The sequence below is a fragment of the Phalaenopsis equestris genome, unplaced genomic scaffold (genome assembly GCF_001263595.1).
Source record: "Phalaenopsis equestris unplaced genomic scaffold, ASM126359v1 Scaffold000140, whole genome shotgun sequence".
NCBI lineage: Eukaryota > Viridiplantae > Streptophyta > Magnoliopsida > Asparagales > Orchidaceae > Phalaenopsis > Phalaenopsis equestris.
Window position 1 is genome coordinate 1,692,647 of NW_018164582.1, and position 27,368 is coordinate 1,720,014.

The 27,368-nt window shown below is 35.3% G+C and overlaps 1 protein-coding gene across 3 annotated transcripts in view; it reads right to left on the bottom strand.

The window, feature by feature from the left end:
- The window catches only part of LOC110021724 (exonuclease 1-like), a 36,705-nt gene that overhangs the window by 4,371 nt on the left and 4,966 nt on the right, over positions 1-27,368 (bottom strand). The window contains exons 1-11 of one of the 3 annotated variants that reach the window (XM_020720336.1): positions 25,506-26,187; positions 21,657-21,780; positions 21,367-21,504; positions 21,003-21,212; positions 10,550-10,725; positions 10,401-10,473; positions 8,840-8,963; positions 8,351-8,559; positions 8,208-8,262; positions 7,587-7,924; positions 7,447-7,501 (exon numbers count right to left, since the gene is read on the bottom strand). In XM_020720336.1, coding sequence (XP_020575995.1) covers positions 7,447-7,501; positions 7,587-7,924; positions 8,208-8,262; positions 8,351-8,559; positions 8,840-8,963; positions 10,401-10,473; positions 10,550-10,725; positions 21,003-21,212; positions 21,367-21,504; positions 21,657-21,780; positions 25,506-25,516 — 1,513 coding nt within the window. In that variant the 5' untranslated portion in view covers positions 25,517-26,187. Of the gene's footprint in view, positions 1-7,446; positions 7,502-7,586; positions 7,925-8,207; positions 8,263-8,350; positions 8,560-8,839; positions 8,964-10,400; positions 10,474-10,549; positions 10,726-21,002; positions 21,213-21,366; positions 21,505-21,656; positions 21,781-25,505; positions 26,188-27,368 lie in introns of those variants that run through there. The other 2 variants (XM_020720335.1, XM_020720334.1) reach the window with 2 other exon arrangements.

Genomic DNA, 27,368 nt, shown 5'->3' on the forward strand with positions numbered 1-27,368 from the left:
ATGTCAATTTGAACAGTTGATCGGTTTTCATATTCGCAACAAATCTTCCACTCGGAGACTGATATACTGACTACTCATCCACTAGCTGCGTCACCATTTTCTTCAAACGTGATATCTTTTATCTATGCAACTCAAAGCCTCATTTCTTCATGTTAGAAGACCAACTGGAGTTGAGCACAACTTCAATTTTTTAAGAGTAACACCCTTAGTTGACATATCAACGTCAAATATCAACGTCAACATAATCTTGTACCTCCAAGTTTTTTCCTGAGTTACTCCTGTATCTGATTACAACTCTCACTACGTGGGCAATATCCTGCCTATGTTGAAAGTCCTTTTCAACAAGTATAGCCTTGTACCTCTTACTGTCATTAAGCGCAGTCATTATCAGGTACAGTACTTGTTGTGCAATGTATTCCTCCCTGATGGAAGTTCTGTCAGCTCCCAAATTGGATTCACTGGCAGAGAATTCATCTTTTCCGATTGTTTTCTCAGTAACGGAAGATAATATTTCTTCTTATAGAGGTAGTCCTCTATCTGCATCATTCAATAATCAAAATATGTGTCATTAAACTTCTCGATTCCCGATGTCCCTATGCCATCACATCATCTCCGACCATCACTGTCCCTCAGATCTGAACTGGAGCTCTGCTACCAGTTGTGAAAAACAACGACAATAAAGTGAAAAACCGGATTGACAAAAATTCGCAAAAAGAAACCACAATGGAAACACATAGATTTATGTGATTCGGAAAATTGCCTACGTCCACGAAGATGCACGGGATTTTATTACTTGAGAATTACACTCATCGATCCTCTCAACGAATACAAGAAAGAATAATCTCTCTGTCTACCCGAAAGCCACCATCAAGAAGAGAAACGCCAGAAGGAAACCAAATTCCGACGTAGATTACAAGAGGAGCTAGCATGCCTATTTATTAATTTCATCATGTCATTAGATTAGATCGGTTTCCATATTCGCAACAAACCCAACCTCGATTACTGCACACGCCTCTCTTGTGAAGTTTCGTTTCTCTCCCTGCCTCAAAACCCTGCACTGATTCCCCCTCCTGCGTCGAAATCCATATTTTCCTATACTTCTGTTCCTATTTCGATACCCAAAAACAAGCCGTCAGCGACTATGACCTCTGCCGCTTCTTCCCTGATCACTGGCAGCCCTCTCTGCTCTCACCCGAGTCTTATCCGCCCTGCCGTCACAAAGCCGACGCCGCTCCTCTCTGCTGTATCGTTCCTTGCTCAACCGGAATGCCTCCCCCCGATCCCTCCTTCCTGCGCAATCGATCCCCTTTCTGCCCTAGCCTTCACTGCTCTCGCATTTTTCTACATCCGTAAACTCTCTACCGCTGAACCGAGCAACAACATTATTCAAGCCCGACCCGATCAACTCTTCCCAAATCCAAACCACAAAACCCATTGTTTCTCGTTTAACAGAACCCTTGCTCCTTCCCAGCATTCCCTATCAATCCAGTTAAATCTTTTTGTTATTTTATATTACTGTTCATTTTATTTACCCAAAAGAAAAAAAAAAGAAGTGTGCTATAATTGTGTTTTATTTTGTAGTCGTAACAACATCGAGACTATAAAATTGGGACAATTAAAGAATTTTTTCGAAAACCTCTAACTGAAGAGAGCACAATACCAATTAGGCTGGGAAAGTGTGAACTACTTCAGAAAATTCTTTTAAAATTGGGGATTCATGCTGTCCTGAAGGTAAAATTTTGGGCCAAATACGATTTTTTTTTTAAAATCTTAATTCAAGAAGAGCAGAGCAATAGTCTGGCAGTGATAATATTAAGATTTGAATTTTAAAATTTAAGCTCATAAATCTGAAAATACTTTAAAATTAAGTTTTTTGAATTTTGGCTAAAAGAAATTAAATATGAAATTTTAAAATCACGCTACTGGATTCGCAATTTAACTGTAAATTGCAAATAGAAGGCCGTCTCTTTTAAAGTCTAAAATCATAATATTTTTGCAAATACTTTAAGCTTCAAATAATTTTAAAATTTATAAAAAATTTTTGATTATTTCTAAGTTAAATGAGAAATCTTGAAATGGAAGTCCACTCTTAAGACTTAGATGAATACCACTTGAGCTATGCATGATTTAGGGTATTTATATAAGCAAGTTAATTACACAGATTTTCAAAATATTGTGTGTGTCTCCAGATGTAAAATCTACATATTAAATTCATGGCTTAAAATTTATGCAAGTTTTTAAATTTAATAACTCTAGAAGGTGTTCAAATATGTGAAATTTTATGATCGCATGTGTTTCAATCAATATATTAGATTCTCAAATACTAATTTCGAGAATATTATGGGGCTAATCAGGTTGTCTTCTCTATAGTATATGGTTGAAAGTCGCACCCCACAAGTCTGATCCCCCTTCTCATAATGAATTGATCCCCCTAGTCCAATAGTTTGAGATAAATATTTAAATCCTAAAGATAAAAATTTAAAAGTCCAAATGACCTAATCTAATCCACATACCTATAAAGATAGAAGTCGATAGGTCTTATACTTTGAAAAGCTTAAACTAACAAAATTAAATGCCCCCCCTATTTAAATATAAAAGCTTTTAAATGTTGACTACGCTGATGATGAACCTGTTGATCTAAAATTTCAATCAGAGTGGTCAATCTTTTAAATAAAGATTTTTAAAGAAACCAACTAAATATTTATATTAAAAATAAATCACTAAAAACTGATCCCCCTTCTCATAATGAATTGAGTTGATGAGTCCAATAGTTTGAGATAAATATTTAAATCCTAAAGATAAACTAAATATTTATATTAAAAATAAATCACTAAAAACTAAAAAAATTTACATCCACCCTTTGCAATAGTTTATCGAGGATGACAGTTTGTATCGACTTCAGCTCACGAAGAGCGAATGTCATATCAAATGTATCAATATATTAACAATCAAATTAATTGTGTACCAATAAAGACGTGGCCTGAATACTCTGTCTGTGTGTTTCTATCGTCAAATTACACACAAAAAAATAGCGGTTAAGATAAGAGTCCTCTGACCCGGTGATTAGCACCAAATGATATCATTATAGTTCGATTACGACCGCAACCCGTATGTTCAACAATGATTTTTAACATTTTGAGTTGTGAATTATAAGAGTACAATTAAATGTCATAAACCCTTCTCTCAGCTAAGATCGGCTTAAATTTATCTCTTTAGACCAATATTCATCCTAGATCTGCAATAATAACTTGGATGACGCAAGTCATGGTTGTTGACATTGATTCTTCTATCAAATTGGGTCGACTACCTCCTCTAAGTAGATCAAGGACCACGATGACCAGAGACGACGAAACCATAAGATCCTGATCGACTTTCGTTTTCATTCCCCAATCATCTGCCTTAAACTCCAAGTGATGTACTTTATAATTTAGAATATTATATGTATATTGCTATTATATGTTATATAATTAATTTTTAATGACTAGCCTTAATCAAAAAATGTTCTCACATTATCTGGAGGGGTAATTAACCATGGGAATTGCGCTTATAAGAAACATCAAACCCTAGATTAAAAAGTCATCGCAAAATGAGGGTGAAATCTTTGTGTAGTGTCTTATTTACAATTCAATATGTCTTCTGAAAATTTGACCCTGCAAAGCTCTCTCTCTCAAAACAAAACTATAAAATAATGCAGAGAGCTCATAGGGAGGGGTCAAAATTTTTGGAGCCTGCACAATCATATAATTATTATTGTCTAACTATTATCTCCAAGCTCATATTGCATTATCACTATCTTTAAAATGTTGTTGCCTAATCATTATCTTTTAGTTATTATTGTCATCCAACAATCCTTATTATTATAATAACAGAGGGATAAAAAAGTATTGTGAACATGTCTTCTCAAGTTTTAAAAACAAAAGAATGAAACTTTATAACTCTAATTATATAAAAGAATAATTTGTCTGGGTCCCCCTTTGAGTTTTTCACATAAATTTTATCATAGTTATCACTCATATCAATGTGTTTGTCATGATAATTTTTTATTGAGCTAAGACTTTTTTTTTTACCTCTAAAATTTATGAACCCAGATTAGTTTAATGCCATCAATGAGAAACCATCCTTCGCGAAACTGAGTAATCATCTGATGGCCGACAAGTATAATACTCTAATAATAGAGCCCAATGTTCTGAGAACTACCATTTCAGGGAACAATCTCTACCAAGGAAAAAAAAAACACCGCTCCTTTCCACCTTGATTGGCATAACCCAATTGGTAAAGACACATTGGGTTCTTTCTTAGAAGACAATTTACATGTGATAGAGGAGTCAAAGAAGAAGATCCTTCGCTTCCTAAAAAAAAGCTTGAAAACCAGCACAAATATAATATGAGAAGGTTTATCCAAACAAATATCAACCTTTAATTGAAGATGTCCAAATTGAGAACTCTCCCGTATGGGACCCCCTCACAAAAAGGCTAGATTTTCCCTCCATCAGGACAAGACGTCGGCCTCCCAAAAAACTACCAATTTTACAAATCCATACACATAGCCTGAACTCCACTCCAAAATATCAGCTAGTTAACGTAAACTGTCGCCATTGCATGATTACCATCAACAACATCACCTACTTAAACACAATTAACCAGTTGCAGCCCTCAAATTGCCACCACCCGGCCGCTTATGCCATCTGATAATCACCATCAAATTGTTGCATTTTTTCTATCGCCTAAGTCATTCGACCCCTGTTCCCAAGTAAAACCGCCTAATCTCCATTGCCCGGCTATAATAGTAAAACAATAACCGTCCATATACAGCCTTCCAAATTTTCAGAATAACTTCAAGATAGAGCTGGAACAACCTTTCCCTCAACTCAGCTCGATTACCCACATAGACGTCAAGACACACGAGAGTGCTACTTCGATCTGATAAAAGATTAGCTGGTACAACAAATAGTTGTTTTTAATGTTCAACAACCTACACATGTCTGACACACTTTAGACCATTTCAATGATCAGGTGAGTCAATCTTCAAATGAGAAATGACACATCTATTCCAGGAGAAAGAAGAAGAACGGAGGCCGACTTGAGCTCTGAAATTTATTGGATGATACATTGGTTACTACTGTCAATGACACCCATCTTACTAATTTATTACCTGGCTCCTTCCCTAGAACTAGAGGTAGAAGCATGACAAAAATGCGTTACTCTCCAGCTACCTGATACTACGTATTTTGGCACTTTTTGGTTTTTTCTTTAGGTTTGTGTTACTCTCCAGCTACCTGATACTATGTATTTTGGCATTTTTTGGTTTTTTCTTTAGGTCTCTCATGTATTTTACTGTATTTTCTCATTTTGGAACCATTTGATGTGGTGATTATCGTGTGGGCAGGGTGTCATGTTTGAGCTCTCCCATACAATTTATCCGTATCCTACTTTCTATTTAATATATTAGTTTTTTAGCTTTCTCAAAAAAAAAAAAAAAATATCGTTGTTATTTAACTAATAAAAGAAAGTCATTAAGCATATATGAAAAATTGAACCAGGTCACAAAATCCTTCAGAGTAAAATTTCTCAGCATTGCCTTGTTTGATATCCAACTTGCCTTTTGTTTTTAAAAAAAAAGCTGAGAGAACTTGAACATTATCAATAGAAAAAAATAGGAATTTTCAAATCCCACATATGGTGATTGGCTAGCTCTACTTGACCTATGAACTAGACATGGGCCATTAAATTTGATCAAAACTTGAATTGAGTCAAAATTTAATCTGATTTAAAAAAATTTTCAATTTCATAAGGTAAAAAATTTCAATTTCATAAGGTTCTTCATCCAAATAAAAAACCAATCCAATGCATCACTTGACAAGTCCAGTAAACATTCAGCAACAACAACAAGCCTTTATCCCACCAAGTGGGGTCGGCCACATTAATCATTTTTCTCCATTGCATCACATTGAATGTCATATTTTCCTCTAATTCTTAATAAATTAAGACCATTTTTTATATAATATGCACAACTCTTTCTAGGTCTACCTCTGCATCTACTCTCCTAACCGGATCATCAGATGGTCGATATTTAATGTGACCAAGATATCTAAGACGACTCTCTCTAATTTTGTCTGTCACATGAGATACACCAACCTTATCACAGATATATTTATTTCACATTTTTGTCTCTAAGTGTAAAGCCACTCATCCACCTAAGCATTCTCATCTCGGCAACACTTAACTTAAATTTATGCCTCTTTCAAAGGCCAACAACCTGTGCCATAGAGCATCTCTCTTTCAAAGGCCAACAACCTGTGCCATAGAGCATTGCAGGTCGAACCCCTATCTTAAAAAAATTTCCTTTCAGTCGAAACGGTACTTTTTTATCACACAATAAGCTCGAAGCATTCTTCCACTTCAACCAAGCAACTGGAATTCTACTAATAACATCCACATTTATATCATCGTCACTTTGAACAATAGACCCGAAATATCTACAGCATTCAAACCTTTTAATAAACGCACACATGCATCACTTAAAAAAGTATAGATTCATATATATAAACGAAAAAATGCATATATGCATTACGTAAAATATAAGTGCATAATGAAATATATTTGTATATTATATATGCTAGATTCGATGTTGTCACGAGCTAGATCTATTCAATTCAAGCTTAACTCATATCAAGTGCCATCCAAACCAAGCTTAGCTCACAATTTGACTCATTGAGTTCACTTTGACTGCATCCAAATAAAAAGTCAACCCAATTCTTGCGCAGTCTTTCAAATTCTAGGCCAAATTGTTGCGTAGATAAAAATAATCCACAAGCAGTAATTCATTCTGGTGCATATAGAATTTGATTTCTCTTGTTCTCCAGAATTTTAACCTAACTAAAAGACAACGTTAAAGAACATCAGAGCTGGAGCCAATCCTATCCAATTTGATAGCATGTCAAAGTTTCCTAATACCTTAGTGCAATTTGATGAACAGATGGCATAATATAAGAGAGCTAAATGATTAAGAGTAACAAATGATTATTTTATACTTCGGGCTTACTTTATGAAACATCATGCTTTATTTCCTGCACAACGGCCAAAAGGTCAATGGTATGGTTTATATTGATGATTTAGACAATACGCTATAACCTTCATCAAAAAAATTCTTTTAGTATTATCTCAGATCATCTTACACCTAATTAAATAAATAAAAGAATGGTTGCTCAACAGCTCTCCTTTCTCTATTGTCCCTTTCCCTATCCATCATACCGACCCATTTTTCCCAAAACTTTAAGGCAGAGAAACTTCAAGGAAACCTCATGAACTAAAATGATTTTCTACAAATAGCCATCAACATGTAGCCAATCCAATCCAGGCCAGCATATTGGAAGCACTAAATGTATTTTTAGTGATGTCGAAGTAAATAATAAACATAATGGTATAGAGAGATAGATTATGTCATACCTTCATCCGCAAGGACTGGATTTGACTTTACAGTTCCAGGTGGAAGAGTTTCCCGCTACATATAAAATATGCAATGCATTGGTTCTCATAGAAGTAAAACAAAATAAAATGATAACAGAAAGGACAATTGCAAAAACTACCTCATTTTTGTCGAAAAGATGAATTGTCTTTCTTTTCTTTTTTGAAGTTTCCTGAAAATTCTGAATTGGTTCACCCAAAGATACCATAGGATCATGCAAAACAACAGTAGTGCCATCTTCTTTGTTCTTAGATGAAACTTTAATTTGCTCCCTAGAAGCAACTTCAAGTAATGAGTTATTACTGAAAAAACGGCTCGTTCTTAAATTTCTATTCATTGATTTTATTTCTAGAGTGGTGTGTTTTAGCTCCGTTTCATGAACTTCATGTGATTTTGGGTTGACAGCAGCTTGATACGATTCTAGAAATGGACTGGGGCATCTTTTATTAACAGATCTTCCTGCAACAGATTTGAAAAACATAAGTCCGCAGTTCTTCCAGGTATCCTCAGCCAACATAGTCCCCTGCCTTGCGTATTTGGTCATTTTAGCCGTAGAGTTTAAATAATTGTCAATTTAGTCCACGGACTCTTTTAATGTGGGCTGAAATAATCCCCTATGAAGGATTACTTCAGCCGTAATTTAAAGAGTTTGTGGATTAATTTGACACTTTTATAGCCCCAGATCTAAAATGACCCAATATAGTGGACTACTTCGGCATTTTACTCTATGAAAAATATTTACCATTCAATGGTAATCCCAAAAAGCTATTGCATTTATTGGGCAATCCATCCTCCACCTAAAGCAAAAAAAAAGGTGGGAAACAATTATAATTGAAGAGAACAATTTAAATTCAAACATGGAGAAGAAGTATCTAAATCACTAACAGAAGTAATTACTGGAAGTTTATTATTTGAGCATCCTGACTTATGCTGGGAGTCCTGAGATTGGCCTGTTGCAGAAAAAAGAGGCGCTTCATCTGAACCCCGAGAATCAGAATCAGGACTACTAGATCTTGGAGAAGAAGGTTCCATTAGGAGCTTGGGAGTAAATTTTGGGGCCATGAATTTCCGCTTAGCTTGAATAGAAGCCAAGCCTTCATAGCGTTAAGGAAATCCGAAAATTTAGGCATAAAAATGATATCTGAAGATGTAAAGCTGACGTAATACACTTCAATGATAATAATAATAATAGCAGCACATAAAAAAAAAATACGCTTAACAAAGTATGAATCACTGCATAAAAGAAGCAGGCTTGAGGGGGGAAAAAACTTTAGACCTCTGAATAAATTGGTAGATTAGCCTATCTTACAAATTAAACATAAGCAGGTATCTTCTCTAAAACTGAGTTAACTTGAAAAGTAATAAAAAGGATACAGAAATAATTAGTCAAAATATTTTTCTGTACGGGTAGCTCTAGTTTTTTTATTCTGTCTATCGTCTCAGAATTTTTCATCGGGAATGCCTTATCAGCAGCCAACGTTGAGCTTTCTGTTTCCACCTGTTAAGATGAAAAAAAGGGTATAATTGCGAAAGATAGTATTTGCACAAGTGATCATCAAATAAAGTATATCACAAAATAACGAATTGTAATATATACAGAAAAATTCAATTGTAAAGCACTTGCTATTAAAAAAAAAAGATAAAGAAAACATAATGAAGGCTGAGAATTGCAAGTCCACACAGTTATCTGTTCTCTAATATAAAACCACTACCCTGGTTTCTTGCAACTCTGGCTTCAAATTATTCTCAGGATGTGTTCGTCATTTCAGTACTGAAAGAGTCAACAGGCAAAGAAGCTTTTCAAAAGCTATATTTTCTACCAAAAAAATTTCTCAAATCTTATTTTTCTGGCAAGAGACTTCCGGCTATCAGCAATAGCTTGCTCCAACAAGCTCTATTCTTGTTCATAAGTGTTTATATTTAAAGTCAGTCCAAATAAATAGATAATTACTAAAAAAGTAAAAAAGTAATACAAATAAATTAGAGAGAGTAAGTTATAACCCCAATTGCTTGTCATCAAATAAATGAAGACCCTGACTACTAATTGTTTGTCAAAGGACATGAGGGAACTAAACACAACGTCCAATCATCACGCGTGCTAACTGTATTAAAGAAGCAACCTACAAGTGGGGTCGGCTATATTCCACAACGAGCCTTTATACCACTAAGTGGGGTCGGTTATATGAATCTTTTTTCTCGAATGTATCCTATTGAGTGTCATATTTTCATTTAATTCTAATAAATTAAGATTATTTATATTAGGTTGTTTATTTCAATCATGAAAGAAGCAACCTATATAAATAAATAGGAGAAGAGTGAGGGCGCCAATGGCATTTTCCATTCATAGAACTAGCCATTATAGAAAACTGAAGAAATGGGGTAACAGAAAATCACGTAAAGATTGTGTGGTGAAAAAAAAGCAAGATTTTTAATTTCAAATGTTGTATTATGAAGCTTCATATGTTTTTTATGTTGTGAAAGTTCAAATTGTTCTAACATCCTGGTGAATATCAGCATACAATTGATCAATGTTCTCTCTATTTGTCTTTTTCATAAGAGCCATAGTGGACGTAATCAACAGTCTTCTTCTTACTCTAGCTAATAAAAAAAGATCATTCATTTCCCAAGTCAGTGGATTTAGCATATGCACAATAAGTATATCAGCCCTCTTGTAAACGCTCATTAAACATGTATATCCCAAAGTATTCACTCAATCGTCTTATACAAACATGAAAATTTATTACCAATGCATGATTAGAGTTCACTCCATGAACAAGGATCTTTCCATGAGAATCTTCCATAAATCTCAGTTTTCATGTAGGAGAAATAACTAACAACTTAAATTGGGATATAAAAATTTGCAGAATAGCAGAAAGCAATAAATTGAAAATGATATGGAGACCAATTTTCCAGCTTATAAAATCTTATTACGAACCTGGAATGGTCCTTTTGTCAATGGATCAAGATCTCCTTTCGCTATACCTTTCACGACATCTGGAGGCAACCAAGTGTGATTAGTTAAGAAAAGGGCATAAGGGCATTGAATTAGACAAATAAATAAATAAATTATTTTATCAAGGATATGGCCCCAAAAAGTCCAGGTCTTCTCCTATGTCCTGAGGGACATCTGATAGATGCATTATGCATTCCTTTTCAGGATTATATACTCTCTGATGCTGAAATGCCCAAACTGCCTTCTTAAAAGATCCTTCATAAACAGGTGGGACAGAGACACCACTGTACCTTAAGTGTTTGGTCACCTAGAAAGTTGAACCATATATTCCAAGCCAAATTCATGGATCAAGCTCATTTAATCATAAAATTAACCATGCGGTTCTCAACACTAAAAACAAACAAAATTCAACATGTATACATAATGAATATCATCCATATTACAACCATATAGGTTAAGAATTAGTTGAGTTATTTCTATAGGTATTATGTTCAATATCATTGCAATGCTATGCATTTGCACAGAACTTTTCGTGCACGGCTAGACATACATGATATTGATACATACTCAAACTTCAACACAGAAATACAAAACAATGGCACGTTACAATATTAGGCATGCTAAACCACAAGCGCTACTTTTCCAAATAAGTTGGTCATTAATCTTAAAAAATACATAGCAGAGTGCTATCTCAAACTGATCACACTAACTTATAGATCTGCAAGGTGTTGAGAACAACATCTATAAATAACAGTTCAAAAGCAGCAAAAAACAATCAAATATTGGTCAGCTAACTTGGATATATTTACTTTGATGAAAGATTAATTTCACATGAAGTTGCAAAATGTAACAAAAGGGAGATTAAAACATCTAGTGACTTGTCATGTTGACAAGGGAGATTAAAACATCTAGTGACTTGTCATGTTGAGCATTGTAAACTCATAAGTTTAATCCAATTTACGGTACATGTTGAGGAAGTAAAAACCAAATTCGATCAATTCACAACCAAAATCACACCGCACACAATTTACATGACATGTTGGGATGCACATTGGTTTTGAGTTACACATGTTGAACCATTGTAAGACATTCTCAACATACTCTAGTTGAGACAAAGTCATTACATCTGCACTCATGTACTTGATGATTCTCATACTAAGGATTTTCGTGGTTGAACCTCACTCATTCATCTCAGACTCCTTCAATAATTGCTCCTTCAAGTTTCTGATATTCTCAATAATTGTTCTTACAATCAACATATCATACGCATACAAATATATATATATATATATATATATATATATATGAAGTGCAAAACAAACCACTGCAGCATTATCAAAACTTTTGGCAATTGCTATATATATATAACAATTGCCAAAAATTTTGATAATGCAGCAGTGGTTTGTTTTGCACTTCATATACCAATTATCTAACTCGAGTGTGTCAAACATCCTATACCATTATTTCGATGATGGCTTCAAACCACAAAGGCTCTTCATTAATCTACAAACTATTTTCTTTCCTTGATATCACAAAACTCTATAGTTGCACTGCATACAGTTCTTCCAAATCACTATGTATGAAGACTGTCATTAAATCCATATGCTCAAGCTGCAGACCTTCCTCTAATACCAAGCTCATAACAGCTCTGACAATTATCATCTTCATTACAAGAAAAAATATATCAGTGTAGTCCACTTCTTTCTTCTGTTAAACCTCCTTCACAATAAGCACTCCGTTGTAGCGTCCACTACCATCTGACTTTTTTTTTAGCTTGCCGACCCACTTGTTATGTAGTGCCCATTTGCCAATGGTAATCCCATCAAATCTCAAGTTTGATTCACTTCAATGGCTGCATCTCGTGATCCATAACAAACTCCTACTCCATTAAATTTTTAACTTGAGTAGCATTTTCATAACACTCTAGTTCAACACTATCAGTTAGCAAAAAATAGTACAAAGAAGGATGCTTCTGTATCGGTCTCATGATTTTGCTAGACCTACTAACTTCATTAGCACATGTCTGAAGAACTTTCTGTGCTTCATCAGATTGACCGCATCTTCTTTCTCCATCTTCATAATCACCATTACCTTTTATCTCAACATATTTGGATGACTTTTCAAAAGAGCTGACGAGCAATTCTAAGTTTTGCTCCTCTCTTTGTGCATTTCCATTTCATTGAAAGTCACATCACTACTAATGAACTATTGATTCTAATAATCCCAGAATTTATATCAAAATTTATCTGAGACATATCCAATAAAAATGCACATAATTTATTAATCTGCATAAGTTGACAGCATGAACATGAACGTATGTTGAACAATTAAATACCTTCAAGTGAAAAGATTTTATCTTTTTATCACTCCAGGTTCTTCAAGCAAGCATTCATTCAAAGATACGGACAAATCATAATTTATCAGATAAGTTGTAGTGTTCATTGCTTTTTCCTAAAACTACTTTAGCAAGCCTGGATACAACCTCATACTTCTGGCATGCTCTGTGATAGTTCTATTGATGCGCTCAGCCACATTATTCTATTGTGATGCCCTTGGAACAATAATCTCATGTTTGATCCCTTCTGATGCATAATAATTCTTGAACATCTGGTCACATTACTCGTCATTATTATCCGATCTAAGACGCTTCAATTTTAAGATTTTTTCATTCTCTATCATGGACATCTTAATCATTTCTCATTTTTCAGTGTGATCGCCTACAAAAGTGACAAAATTGTGAGAACCTCTAATAAAATGAATTGGAGTAGAATCACATACATGAGTATGCACTAACTCCAACTTATTGGGCATCGACATTGACCTACTTTTCAAGAAACAAACTTTCTTTTGATTGTCATATACAAATACTTCACAAAAATCTACATATCTAGATTTTAAATCATGAAACTTATTTTTAAGAAACAAAGTCTTCATTCCTTTCTTATTTATATGGCCAAACATGTTTTGTCAAAGACCTTTTGTTCTAGCCACATCAATAAATTTTGTCATCTCATTAACCAGGTTAAGATTGGCTTCAATGTTGTCCCGAGCAATCAACATTGTCCCCTGGCCACCTTCCACGAATCAGCTATGAAAATAATCATGTACCTTGACCTTGTAAGCCTTCAAGTCAATCTCATTCTCTATCACGGACTTCCACTTTCTAAATACTTCAAATATATCAGATTTATGCACTAAGAAGTAAACTCATATCTTTCAGGAGTGATCATTTATAAAAATGACAAAATAGTGAGATCCTACAATGGACTGAACTGGAATAAGACCTCATACATCAGTATGCACTCTCCAGCTTCTTAAACTTCACCATTGACCAACTTTTGGAAAAAAAAAGCTTTCTTTTTATTTGTTAGATACACGAACTTCATGAAAATCTATATCTAAGATTTTAAACCCTAAAACTTATTTTTAGAAAGTAAGGGTTTCATAAATTTCTCACTAATATAGCCAAACCAACGGTGTCAAAGACTTGCATCAACCTTTGTTCCAATCACATTAATGAATTGTGTTATCTTATTGATTAGATAAACTGAGCCTTCAATATTGCCCTGAGCCATCATCATTGCCCCCCTAATCACCTTTTATGAATCACCTATGAAAATAGTCATGTATTCTGAACTTACAAGCTGGCCCACTGAGATCAAATTTCTTTTCAAACTTGGAACATATCTAAATTCACTAATTTCCTACACTGTTCTATTTGAAAATCTAATATCAACATCAAATTTTCCTATAATATTGCAACCGATGCTATCTTCCTAATACACCTTCCTTAAATCACTGTGAGTGTAGTTTTTAAACACCACTTTTTTGGGGCATATATGAAAAGAAGCGCCTGAAACTACTATCCAACATTCAATATTAACTAAAGATAAACCAGGGAGTCATCTTAGATTTTGCATGTGAAGACATTTGTAGAGAAATTCCTATATTGGCCTCCAACACCAGTTTTCTTCAAAACTTTGTAGTCTTTATTGAAATGACTTGTATTCTCGCAGTTCCAACATTCTCCTGTCATTTCCTCTTCAAAACCTGAACTTTCAAATTTTGGACTTAAATTTATTTATGCCTAACATCCTATCAAGATTTCATCCTCAATTCTCAACATTCAACGCAGAATTTGAAAATTCACCGCTCGCCATGTTGTGAACTTCATTTAATATTAACCCCACGATGTCATAAAAAATTAACTTTGCATTTTTTGAAAAGTTATTCTTCTTCGTGACCAGTACATAACAATTGTCTTGCAAAAAAGATAAAACTAATAGTGTTTTAGTCTTGTCATTGAATTTGATGCATATAGAACACATATGTTCGTCATAGTGTTTAAATTATTCAAGAGTTCAACCACCGCACAACCCTCTAATCTCTTCATCAAAAAAATTTTATTTGATATTGAAGGTTTTCTCATGCATCTTTGTCAACGTCATCGTGAGATTCACCATTGTTTTTTAATTCACTATGTTGAAAGTACCAAACGAGAAAAGTGAAAGACAGATAAAACCTAGGATTTTTGCTCAAGCACTTCCCATTCTTTGAGTACCATCGATTCATGCTTGTTGGTGATTCCTTCCAATGGCGGATACCAATGTCAGCCCTACTGATGCTCCCCTTAAGACTTATAAAAACATATATCATGGTACCACATCCTCAAACTCTGTATGAACACTCCAGCATATCTTCAACTTGCATTCTTCATAGTACAAAATTCGAACCGTTGAATTTCTCCACCTTGTAACTCACTTCGTCAGTCAATGCTCCCACTTGAATAAAAACTCTTCAGAAAACCTCGCTAATACCACTTGTTTGGGACATAAAAGCCAGATTTTATCAATTAACAACCAAATCACACCAAGGAAAATACAACGATTTGAAAAATCTAGATCAGAACAATGAAATGAATCGCATAAACAAGATATCCAAAACACACACGAGATTTAATGTGAAAAAATACGAGAACAGGAAAAAACACGAAGTCACGCCACACCACAAATTCAACTGTGAAGATTAGAAGAAATGCATAGATTTTATTTCTATTCTCCCGAAACTTGCAACAATTCAAATGCTCATTCTCTTGATAGCACAAGAGAAATTGACCAAAATTCATCCCTTGACTCTTCACACAACTCGCACTTACTATGCACCGTCGAGAGAATACACCGCCAACAAGTTTTAAGAATGAAATAAGAGCTTAAAATTGAATGGAAGAGAACCACTCAAGGCGTTGGATCACCCATCTCGAACGTTGCCTTTCCACTCACTTTGTCTTGGAAGCACAATCTGGGTGTTGTCTCACACCTCTTGGGAACAGGAATTCTAATCACTCTATTTATGGACCTGAAATGAGCAAAACTGAAACAGGTGGTGGATTCCCCTTGCCATCTACACTTCGCTGATTCATCGTTCGCCTCGCCTGCAGTTTTCTGACAGAGCCGTCAAAGCTGCTGCCACCTGCTGGTTCAGCAGCAGGAAACTGCTCCTTTCTGCGTCTGGTCTGTTCTCCAATCACTGTTCATGCCACTTCTCAGCCGCCATACATCATCCCCACTCATAAAACCAATACTACAACTTTTTTAACACATTTAAGCACAAGTTCTACAAACCATAGAATGGAAACATCGCAGGGTATAAACGAGAGTTTTTTGTCACCATTTCTCATTCCCATATGATTCTTTTTTTGATACAGTCGAGAGAATAATTAACTATATTATATTATTTTTTTTGCATATGAGAATGATCTAAAACACCATAAACGCCCAAATAAGCAAAATGAGTCTAAATTACCCGCATTCAGTGTTGATCTCCACATCTACACCACACTGTGATATGGTCAAATACAATAACAATGACAGCAAAAGCAGTGCTCAATGGACGCGTCACTCAGATTGAGTTTCAAAATTTTCAATGGCAACCAAATCACTCAGAAACATTGTTTGCTTGTAGAAAAGGCTTCGTTAATGCATTTAGAGGATCAAAATCATAAAAGAGCCACCCAATTGATCCAATGAATTATAATCAAGAGAACTAACAACGTTGCTCGAATCGGGCTTGAGAGACCTTGATCGCCATTGACATGAATTAAATATTGTTCGTTCACAAAACAAACCATGCCATCAGCACAGAACAGAAAAAAAAACCCAAATTACATGAGTTCCCGCACTAGTCATTTAGTTCAACATTGCCTATGGGTGCAATCAATGTCATTTAGTTCAACACCTTGATCGCCATTGACATGAATTAAATATTGTTCATTCACAAAACAAACCATGCCATCAGCACAGAACATAAAAAAAAAACCCAAATTACATGAGTTCCCGCAATAAAAAAAAACCCATAGTCATTTAGTTCAACAATGCCTATGGGTGCAATCAATGTCATTTAGTTCAACATGAGTGAATAATGAAATTAAAATAATATAAATAATAATAATAATAATAATAATAACAACAAAAATAATTAAATAATTATTACTCAAGTTAAAATGAACCCAAAATTAAATCAAATTTAAAATTTTGTTAATCACTATTGGCCCACAGTATAATTAAATTTGATAAAATAAAAGAAATCCTAAAACAATCCTACGCCACTTCTCCCATCACTCCCCAGTGACACAAGCAATTCTCCCTATCTTCTCACATATCCTCACTCCGCTCTTCAGATTCCCTCTCCCATTCCCTAAGCATTCCCACTCCAAATTCATAAACGCATGCATAGAACTCGCGTCCCTCATAAAGCCGCCCATCTTTTCATTCTCTTTCACTATAGTGATGCAAGAAAATCAGCTTCCCATCTCTCTTCTTCATCTCCTATTCACAAGCCTCCCGCACGCGCCACTAGCTGTTCCCTTGCTCAATGTCACCTCATGAGTAATTACAAACCACTCTACAACCTGCAACTACTACACTCATCCCACACTAGGGCGTGCTTCCCTGTTTTTGACTTGACTATGCTGCTCACACCCCTCATTAGTCCCAGCTCAACAGATCTCCCCTTCACCTCTACCCCTAACCAAATCCCTCTCACACACCGCCCGCAATTCCCCAGCCCATCCTTGCACAAACCTAGGCTGAATATGATTCACAATCTCGAGTCAAGCACAGCACACAACTCCCTTTCTTTCCTATTCAACTCACTTCATGAAACTGCCAGCTGCTGCTTCTCTCTACACCACCCTTTCAACCTCCACAGTTATCTTTAGAGAGAGAAAGCTCATTGTCCCTCCCCATCTTCTAACTTCCCCTCTATAACTATGATGTTCCTAAGCTGTGTTTCTCGCTCTCCTTTCTCTCTCTAAAATAGGGATGAAATCTTAATTCCTCTACAAATAGACAGTATACTCTCTCTCTCTCTTCCATTCCCTTTCCAAATCTCCATCTGTTTACATATATATATATATAATAAAAATTAGTAGTATATATAAAAAAACAGACAGCAAATATAAAAAGATAAAAAGAGGGGAGAGAGAAAAAATTTTCTTTTAATTTTGCGTAGGTCTTCCCTAACATCATCTCAATTGCGGCAGGATTAATGTGACAAGCACAACACCTACACGTTTCTTTTAGTATGACAAGGAAAAACTCCTAGGCGATGCTCCTCACACAAGTAAGACCTGTACATTATTTTCATAGCACCAGAAATATATGTGTGTGTGTGTGTGTGCGTGTGTAAAAGGTTGGTCTTTGGTTTAGTATTAATTTGTCTCCTACTCGAAATCTACTAGGTACCATTCTGGTTTGTAACCCAGATCGGAAAAATAAAAACAAGGAGCTGCTAAAAACAGCTTTTTTTCGGGCATAAAGTATTTCCAATCAATGGGGCTGGCGATTTTGGTTGGGGGGAGGATACTGAAACTCCCGGTTTTGGTGAGATGGCGGCCTCCTCCCACAGGGTGGATAAAGTTTAACACCGATAGGAGCTGGAAATCTTGCAATGTTGGCTGTGGGGGCATTACTAGGAATAATGTTGGGGACTGTATTATTTTCTTCTATTCTCCCTGTTTCTCTAATTCTCCTATTGAAGCGAAGGCTAGGGCCATGTTGATGGTTGTCATGATAGTTGCTTCTCTCAGTTGTCAGTTTATTATCATTGAACGTGATTCCCGCATTTTGATTGATATTATTGCTAATGGGGTTGATGCGTCGTGGGATATTCTCTATTATATTAAGAGGATTAAACTCATATCCTCTCATATTTCTGTTATTTGGAGATTTCATCATGAGGGGAATAGACCCGCTAATTGGCTCGCAGTTGTTGGTAGTACAAGTCACAATTGTTGGGTAGGCTTCGTACCCCCTCCCCCTTTACACACTTTGGTTGTTGGGGACAAAGTAGATGCTCCTTATGTCCGTCATGATTGCCCCTGCTAGCCTGCTTGTTTGGTGTCCCCTGTTTTTTGTTTATGTTTCAATTATGTCTTGTGCCTTTATTGGCACATTACTCTGGTTGATTTATAGTTTTTTTTCCATGGCACAGAAGGCTCCTTTCTCATTCTTACTGCATGTACTTCCAGTTTATTTGGCTAGTTTGGATCCATCTGTAGGTGTTGATTCCTTATTTCGGTGGTTGGAGTTTAGGGTGTCCCTCGGGTTCCTCTCAAGAGGTTTTTATTATGCTAGGCATTTCGAGAATTCATATATGTGTGTATCCATTTGTGGAATGCTAGATTTTGATTCCTCTGGACATTAATGTGACTGGGTCTTTTGCTTGGTTGAACATTTCCATTATGGCCTGCACGAAGAATGCCTCCTTTGCTCGAAGACCTGCTACACTACTGGGACAGGATTGGCTAGAACTTCTGTTACCTTCTTCTCTTCGTCTGCTACAGTGCCTATTACTGCTCTTTGCTACACATCTATTTGATTGGAGATTTGTGGGTATACGATCTTTTTTTCATTTTGGGTATACCATTTGTTTGATTTTTTGGGTTCCAGAGGTTTTGTAGGTGGTTGAGGCTTCGACTGCTACACTGCCTATTATTGCTCTTTGCTACACATCTATTTGATTGGAGATTTTTGGGTATACCATTTGTTTGCTTTTTTGGGTTCCAGAGGTTTTGTAGGTGGTTGAGGACCCCCTTTATGTGTGAGTAATGTATTTTTTGGATTTTTAGTTCGGGGGACCTCACCTCAACGACTTTTGTACTCACCTTTTTATTTAACACGTAGGGAGCCGAATCATGCTCCTTTCCCAATATATATATATATATATGATTGTACATGGATATATATATAATTACCTGACCTCCTTTGTTCCAGTGTGACATGAAAATTTGTGCAAATTTCAAACAGAAAAATCATATATATTTTTCTTAGCATGATGAGGATGAAGACCAAGCCATGATTTTATACTACCCAAACAAGCTTTTTTTAGCACGGTGGGCAGTCCCAATTTTCCAAATGTAGCCTTGAGCAAAATCAAGGTGTAGGGTGGAATCAACAAACAGCCCCGTTATTTATACGAGTGAGATGAGATTCCTTATGAGGCCCACCTCATTAAACTCCAAAACATATAAAGAAATAAAAAATGCCAACTCACTAGAGTAAAAGCATGTAGAGATGAAAATAGTCACTCTACAATGTATCCAATTAATTTCAATTCATTTTTTGTGACTGGATCAACAATATAATTGCAAGCAGAAATAAGGCAATTTATAAGGCAATTTTAAGAGTCCTAACATGAAATATTTAAGGGCAACCTAATGCTAAAGCTTGCGTTAGCATTTAAAATTTTGGACGCCTGCATATGCAGAATTAATCAATAAACTGATCTTAAGCTCCTGTGGGAATAGAATGTAAATCATGCTGTAGAAATTGAATAGAAGTAAACAGATAATCAAGAATGACAAAAAATAAAAGTACACATACATCCAATGTGGAAGAGAATCACGTAATCGTTCAAAACTGTGTCCAATAACCAGTTAAAAGGCATCAATCACATCACAAAGCCATTTCTTTCAATTAATGAATTCATTTAGGAAATATACAAAAAAATCACTAACAACTAAGTTGAGTTTGGCAGTAAAGGAATCACTAAAACCAAATGCATCTAAAATAGAATAACTAAACGACATGAGATAAATCTGCAAAATAATGAGCGAGAAAATATAGAAGATAAGGTAGAATAATGTTGTCCAGATATAAACAACAAAGAGAACAAATGCATCCATATGGCGAGATGATAGAATTAAGGTGAAGGAATAAAAAGGATAATATGATTTCAAAGATAACATAAATCGAGCACTCAATAGCAATGAATGAAGAAGAAAATATCATTAAGCTAGTACAAAATGCTAAAGAAGGCTAATGATCATGATCAATTGAGATATATGCAAAAATATAACTGCTAATCCTAAGTCCATATGTGAAAGATTGAGGATTAAACATAAGTCGACAATGAAATGCATATGCGACATGGAAGATAAATGTTTAGATCCCATAAACTCGATTTTATTATTAACATGATTTTGTAGGTACAATTCCACATGGAATTTACAAGGAATGGACATAACTAAAAACAGAGACAACTAACATAATGAATCATTGACCAATCATAAGTGAGGACCTTTACCTTCTCATAGCTTTTATATTTTCGGACGAGCGCATGAGCCCTTTTCAGTCCCATACCAGGCAGAGATGGCAGATAATCACAACCACTAAAAATACACATTTCAAGTATCATCTGTTTAGTGAACCCGGTAAGATCAAGATCTCTATTCTGCTCAAACAATGAGCTCCGAAATTCAACACCCTGACCAAACTTGTCCATTTTAAAGATGATCTGAAAGACATTATTTTACAATTGAACATTTCATTAAATGGCCCACTACACAGAAAAAAGACTAAATTGGCAGAAATTAAACTAAAAAATGTTACAAGGTTGGTAAGAAATACACAAATTGAAGACTCAAAGAAGTGGAAAAGAAACAACACACTCTCGAGCAACCAAATGGTATCAGATCAGAGTCCTCAGTAATGACAGCATCAACATGATTGTACATGGATAAAAATGTCATTTGAGCATCAGCTTCATACGGCGCAACAACAAAATCAACATTTTCCTGCTTTAGCACCTGTAACGCATGCTCATGTTATTTGTAAAATAGGCTTTTGCATGAAGGGGCGAGCTATTTGTGATATTTAGTTAATAAATATTTTATCAGCACACAATATAACAAAAAGAACAGCAATCATGTGCATAATCCATATGGCAAATTTGCCCTACCTGAATCAGCTCAAAAGCAATAGAAGGTGATATATCCACTGCTTTTTGGTAACAATCAAAGGCAGCACTAGAGTTACCAGCAGCTTCATGTTCCAAAGCACGTTCAAGGTTCTCTTTCCTTTTCCTAGGATGTCAAATAAGCATTCGACATGAATGTATTGTTTTCAATAAGCAAACATAATAAAGGATCTTAAATAAAACCAAATAAATCCAAGCATTCTCTAATTTTAAGTAAATGAATACAATTAGACATTAAACACAATTAGCAGCTAAAAAAAGTGCAGTGACAAAACCAATAGCCCAATATAATACGTAAATATCATTTGTAATTGTTCATGGCCTGACTTTAAACAAGAAAACATGAGTGAATTACAGAAATGGGCAGTCATCTCCTTCACTGACTTGATGCCTATCAACTCTAGGATGACATGAACATGGATAACATCCAGATCATTCGGTAAAAAAAATGAGGATTAGTTGGACGGCACTCAGCCTCTACATGCCATCCTCTAGAATCCCCAAAAAGTGCCTCTCATTAACCTTAGCTAAAATCACTGTTCCAACACCTTGGTGGCATCAATATCATGATCCTTAGCCACACTCGCTGTGCAACACCTTGAAACCACCAAGATAAGGATGAAGCTAAAGTTTGTGCCCAATTACACCATCTTCAAAAGATAGGCATCCTCCACCTCCTAATATCTTCACTAGCAGCATTAAGATCCAACAGCGTTAATATCTTCACTAGCAGCATTAATATCTTCACTAGTATTTGTAGTAATAGCCAGAAGGGTTGGAATTTTTCAGCAAGAAGGGATATGGGAGGGTTTACTATTTTCATTCTCAACTGACTGGGTCCAAACCTCATGAAAGGACCAATAGAAACTTGGATTGACCAAGCTTAAAACAGCTAATTATATCCAAATCTAATCATAGTAGTTCAATCTCTCAAACAAAAATGCTTATCGTCAAGCACAAATCATAGATTTTTTTATATTAACTGAGGCAGAAATGCCTTCATATGTTCAAAGGCACATCAATCATGGGTACTTTTTTCTTCCTTGAATTATCAAGATATCTTGTGCACACAATCACTGATATTATTATAAAACCCAAAGAAACGTCAAGAATATATCAGTCATGACTATAATTTAACTATGTCAATTTATGGAAAACCAATCGATCAAAGAGCATATGTCAAATCCTTACTAGCATGAGATCTTTAGGAGTGATCATAAAGGCATGCTATATAAAATATTAACTCTTTCTGAGTTGAAGTTATATTAATTTGTTATCCCTAACAAATTAGAGTGAATGATGGATAACTAATAGCTTTACGGTTTAAAAAACAAATTTCACTTAAATAGTATTTATCTTGTAAATTTTTTTTCAAATTTTTGCATTTTGGGTGATAATTTGGTCCCAAGTAGTTTGCTTCAAAATTTAAAAAAAATGATAAAAAGATTCCCTCCGATTGAGGTTTTCCATCAACACAATCATTATTAAAAACTTGAATGATTTAATAATGTTATTTTAAATTTTGTTAACTCTGATTGCTTGCTTGCAAAGAGGATTGAGTTTGTGATTTGCATATGGTTGTCCACTTTGAACATTCCTTGAAAATCTTGTAAAAATTAGCCTCATGCGTAGAGGATTGGCCCACAAGTTGAATTCCTAATTTTATTTTATAACTATGTTGAGGCCAAGATTTTTTTTACATAAGTTTCATTTAAAAAAGGTTATTGAAATTTTATGTAAATATAAGGAAAAAAATAATTTGAAGGGCGTGGCGCTCACAACTAAGAGTTTGATTCCTTATGTATAGTGATACTTAACTTCCTCAATTCAATTGGGTGATGAAAAGTTAATTATACTCTTATTGAGTAAAGGTATGTCACAAGGTTCAAATTCTATCCACTCCAATCTTTTGGACATGCAGAGTTGAATTTGAAATGTGACACTTACAACTATGTAATATCAATGAGAAAGACCACACAAAGGCATACATAAAAATTGAATTTGATATTGAAATTAATCGTTTATATGGTTTCAAATTAACCACACAATTTTATAGTGAGAAAAAGATAAATTTATCTTATTTTTAGTCCCAAAATATTCTATGATTTCAAGCGATTAACAAGCTTATTGAAGTGCAAGTGAGTGAATTTATTTTTTAATTAATCAACATGTCATGCACACCTTTTTTAAAAAAATACATCGACATGCAATTCTGCATAAATTGGACTTACTTGAAAATCATTCACATAAAGGCACGCCCATTTGAGATGTGTGGAGGGGCCTCTTGTTGTAGTCTTTTATGTTAGTTTCTTTTCATTAAAGTATTCATGTAATTCTCATTTTGAGTTCATTAACGCTTGCATTATGTCCTCTTGCATATATTGATTTATGAATTTGACAGTAATTTTCAAGAGTAAGAGTCCATTATGTGTTTTCAAAGTCACACAATTTGATTGTGTATAAGTTGTATTTTATTGAGGTAGGTCCCACAAGAAATCATTCTCCACCTATTAATAAAGAGACTCTTAGCTCATTTTCATAATTCATATTCAATCCACAAAATTATTTTATTACGAAGTATTTAGTAGTATTGTAGAGGCTGTGCAAAATTTCTTTTAAACTGTAATTTTCGATCCATCTTGCTTCGATTTCGAGCCAAATCTAGTTGATTTCGAGCTGGAATGAATCTAAAAAACTCAAATTTGGGCCAGCCCGATTCGATTTCTATATCTTCCCACCGAATCTAAACCAATATGCATGGTCGGTGTGTAGGACATCATATAGGCATGGCGGTGAATTAAGCTCGAAGATCATTAATCGCTAAAAAATTAATTTGAATTTTAGCTCGGAATGAGATTGGATCGAAATAAATGAGCCGAGCTATGAGCCAAAACTTTGAATCGAATTTTTTTTAGCTGGTGTTGAGCCATACACAGATCGGCTCAAACTGGCTCGAGATCAGCTCTAAGTAATTTTTATTTATACAAAATCACACATTTCACACCTCGGTTCCCAGTACCGAGCTTTTAGTCCAACATCAGGCATATGAATGTTATCATCGTCATTTAATTGTATAAAATGATGAAATTTTTAAAAACTATGTGGTAATACGCACATAGCAATGACTGTAAACGCAGATGAGACAGCTCAAATTAAAATCAAGCTGAACACAAGCCATGTAAATTTTATTCGAGCCAAACATAAATGTTATTTTTTAGTCATTTCAAACACGAGCCGAATAAGAACAAAAATAAATTGAAATGAAATAGCTCAATTTTGAGCCATCTTGTTTCGATTTCAAGCTAGAACGGATCCAAATAACTCAAATTTGAGCCAGCTTTGTTCGAATTTTAGTCATTTCAAACACGAGCCGAATAAAAACAAAAATAAATTGAAATGAAATAACTCAATTTTAAGCCATCTTGTTTCGATTTCAAGCTAGAACGAATCCAAATAACTCAAATTTGAGCCAGCTTTGTTCGATTTCGAGCGGGATCGAACTCAATTCAATTTTGAGTCGAGCTGGCTCAAAATCGAACATAACGCGTCATGAGCCGATTTCGATCCGAACTCAATCTATTCGAACTGATTTCAACTCGCCCCATCTCGGCTTAAATTGAATCGTTAATAGCAAAATCACCATACATGAGAAAATGTATACAAGTCATTAACATCTACACAGCAAAATGTTCAAGTCGTATTCGAACAAAATGCATGAAGTCATGTTTAAATATCCTGCTGCACTAGAAGAATGCGGACGAACGCTTACATAAATGAACAAGACTTTTGATACCCTTACATAAATGAACTAGACTTTTTATAATATTTTACCTTGCGCGCATAACATGGTGTTGATATCTTGTCGAAGAGAAATAACGAAGAGGTCACACACAATAACGATTCTTTCATCGTTTACCCTCTTTTTTTGAGAGAGAGAGAGAGGTAGCGTCAGTGAGAGAGCAGTAGGGAGGAGCCCATTGGAAACAGAAAAAACAAGTGAGTGAAAAATTAAAGCAAAGGAGAGAGACAGTGACAGTGTCGGAGATGGAGGGACAGTGAGAAAGAGAGAAACTGTAGAGAGAGAAGCGTATGCCAGCATTCAAATGTCGCCAGAGATAGGGAAGAAAAAAAGGAAGGCCTGTGTGGTAGCATAGTCCGAGGAGGACTTAACTTAAATCCCATGTCTCAAGGGCTCCTCTTCTCTTTCATACAAGCCGAGCTCCAGTGGCAGCTTCCTCTTCGTCACGCCCCACTGGATCCATCGACGCCTAGTGCAGCAAGCTCTCTTCGCAGATACCTTGCTCCACCGGACTCCGCTGGATTCATCGATGCCTTCTTCAGCAAGCTCCCGTGCGAGTTCCTCGCTTCTCAGTCGAAGAGAGTTTCGGGTACGTTCGCGGGTGAGCGAGGACCGGAGAGGGAGCCGACAGAACAACAGAGGTTGCGACGTTATGGGTTAAGAAGTGACTAACGGAGTAAATATTCCGTACAGCCGTGCGGACGATCAAGCACACCGCAGGAAAAATATTTGCTTACATAAGATGTAAGTTCATGAGTTATTCAGGGTTATAGGGGAGTTATATCGAGATTATATCTCTATGTAATATTCTGTAATTTTTTTATAAATTAACTGTTACTTATAAATGAATTTCGTGCTTCCGTAATTTCATGAGTACAAATAAATTACACCGATAAGTTCATGAGTTATTCAGGGTTATAGGGGAGTAATATCGAGATTATATCTCTCTGTAATATTCTATAATTTTTTTATAAATTAACTGTTACTTATAAATGAATTTCGCGCTTCCGTAATTTCATGAGTATAAATAAATTACACCGAGATTACAAGGGACTTCTAGACCTTTAAAAGAGGGGCCAACCCATTGAAATAGTTGTCATTTCATAGATTAATTGTAATCAACGGCAACACAAGTTGGAAGATTTGCAAGGAAAACAAAGGGTTAACTAATTAGAAACCGAGTATCTTCCTATCAACTCCATACCCAATACTCATCATGATTTTCTAATAGGAACAACCATAAACGCAATAAATTATTTACTTTCATGTGTAATCATTCCCCATTATGAATGACAATTGAAGGGTATTGCTCTCATGTATCAGCATATTGTTTAGAATTGTGCAATTTGAAGCATGCCTTTTTTTATATTCCGCCATCGGTTACTTCGACTATTGTCGTCGTTGCTTGCTACTCTGCCATCGACACCGTCTTCCTCCACACCTTTTTGCACGAGGTATGCTCTCACACACATAAGACGGTTGTCCCTAAAACCACCACCGTTGCTACCTACTGCTTCCGCTGCCATTATCATAGCATGCTGCTTCTAGCACAACTTTCATATCCACCTATTGTTTTTATCATCATTGTTGTCATCGTCACCACTCCCTTCTCCTCACCAAATAGTCTTCTTTCAAGTAACACAAGATTTAAAATAATTACGACTCAAAACCCGATGTTTTTAATTTCACTTATAATTTGCATTTATTCAAATTATTGAAATTTTGAAACAAAATTTTCATTCTAGGGTATTATAAGAAACAATTAAATGCAAAGAGAAATCTGTAATGAGTCATCAGAAGGATCCATGTATTATTCTAGCATCCCTTAATGAACAAAATTTCTTGGTGATCCTTCTTTTTATTTTCTTTTGCCTTTTTTCATGGAACCCCTCAAG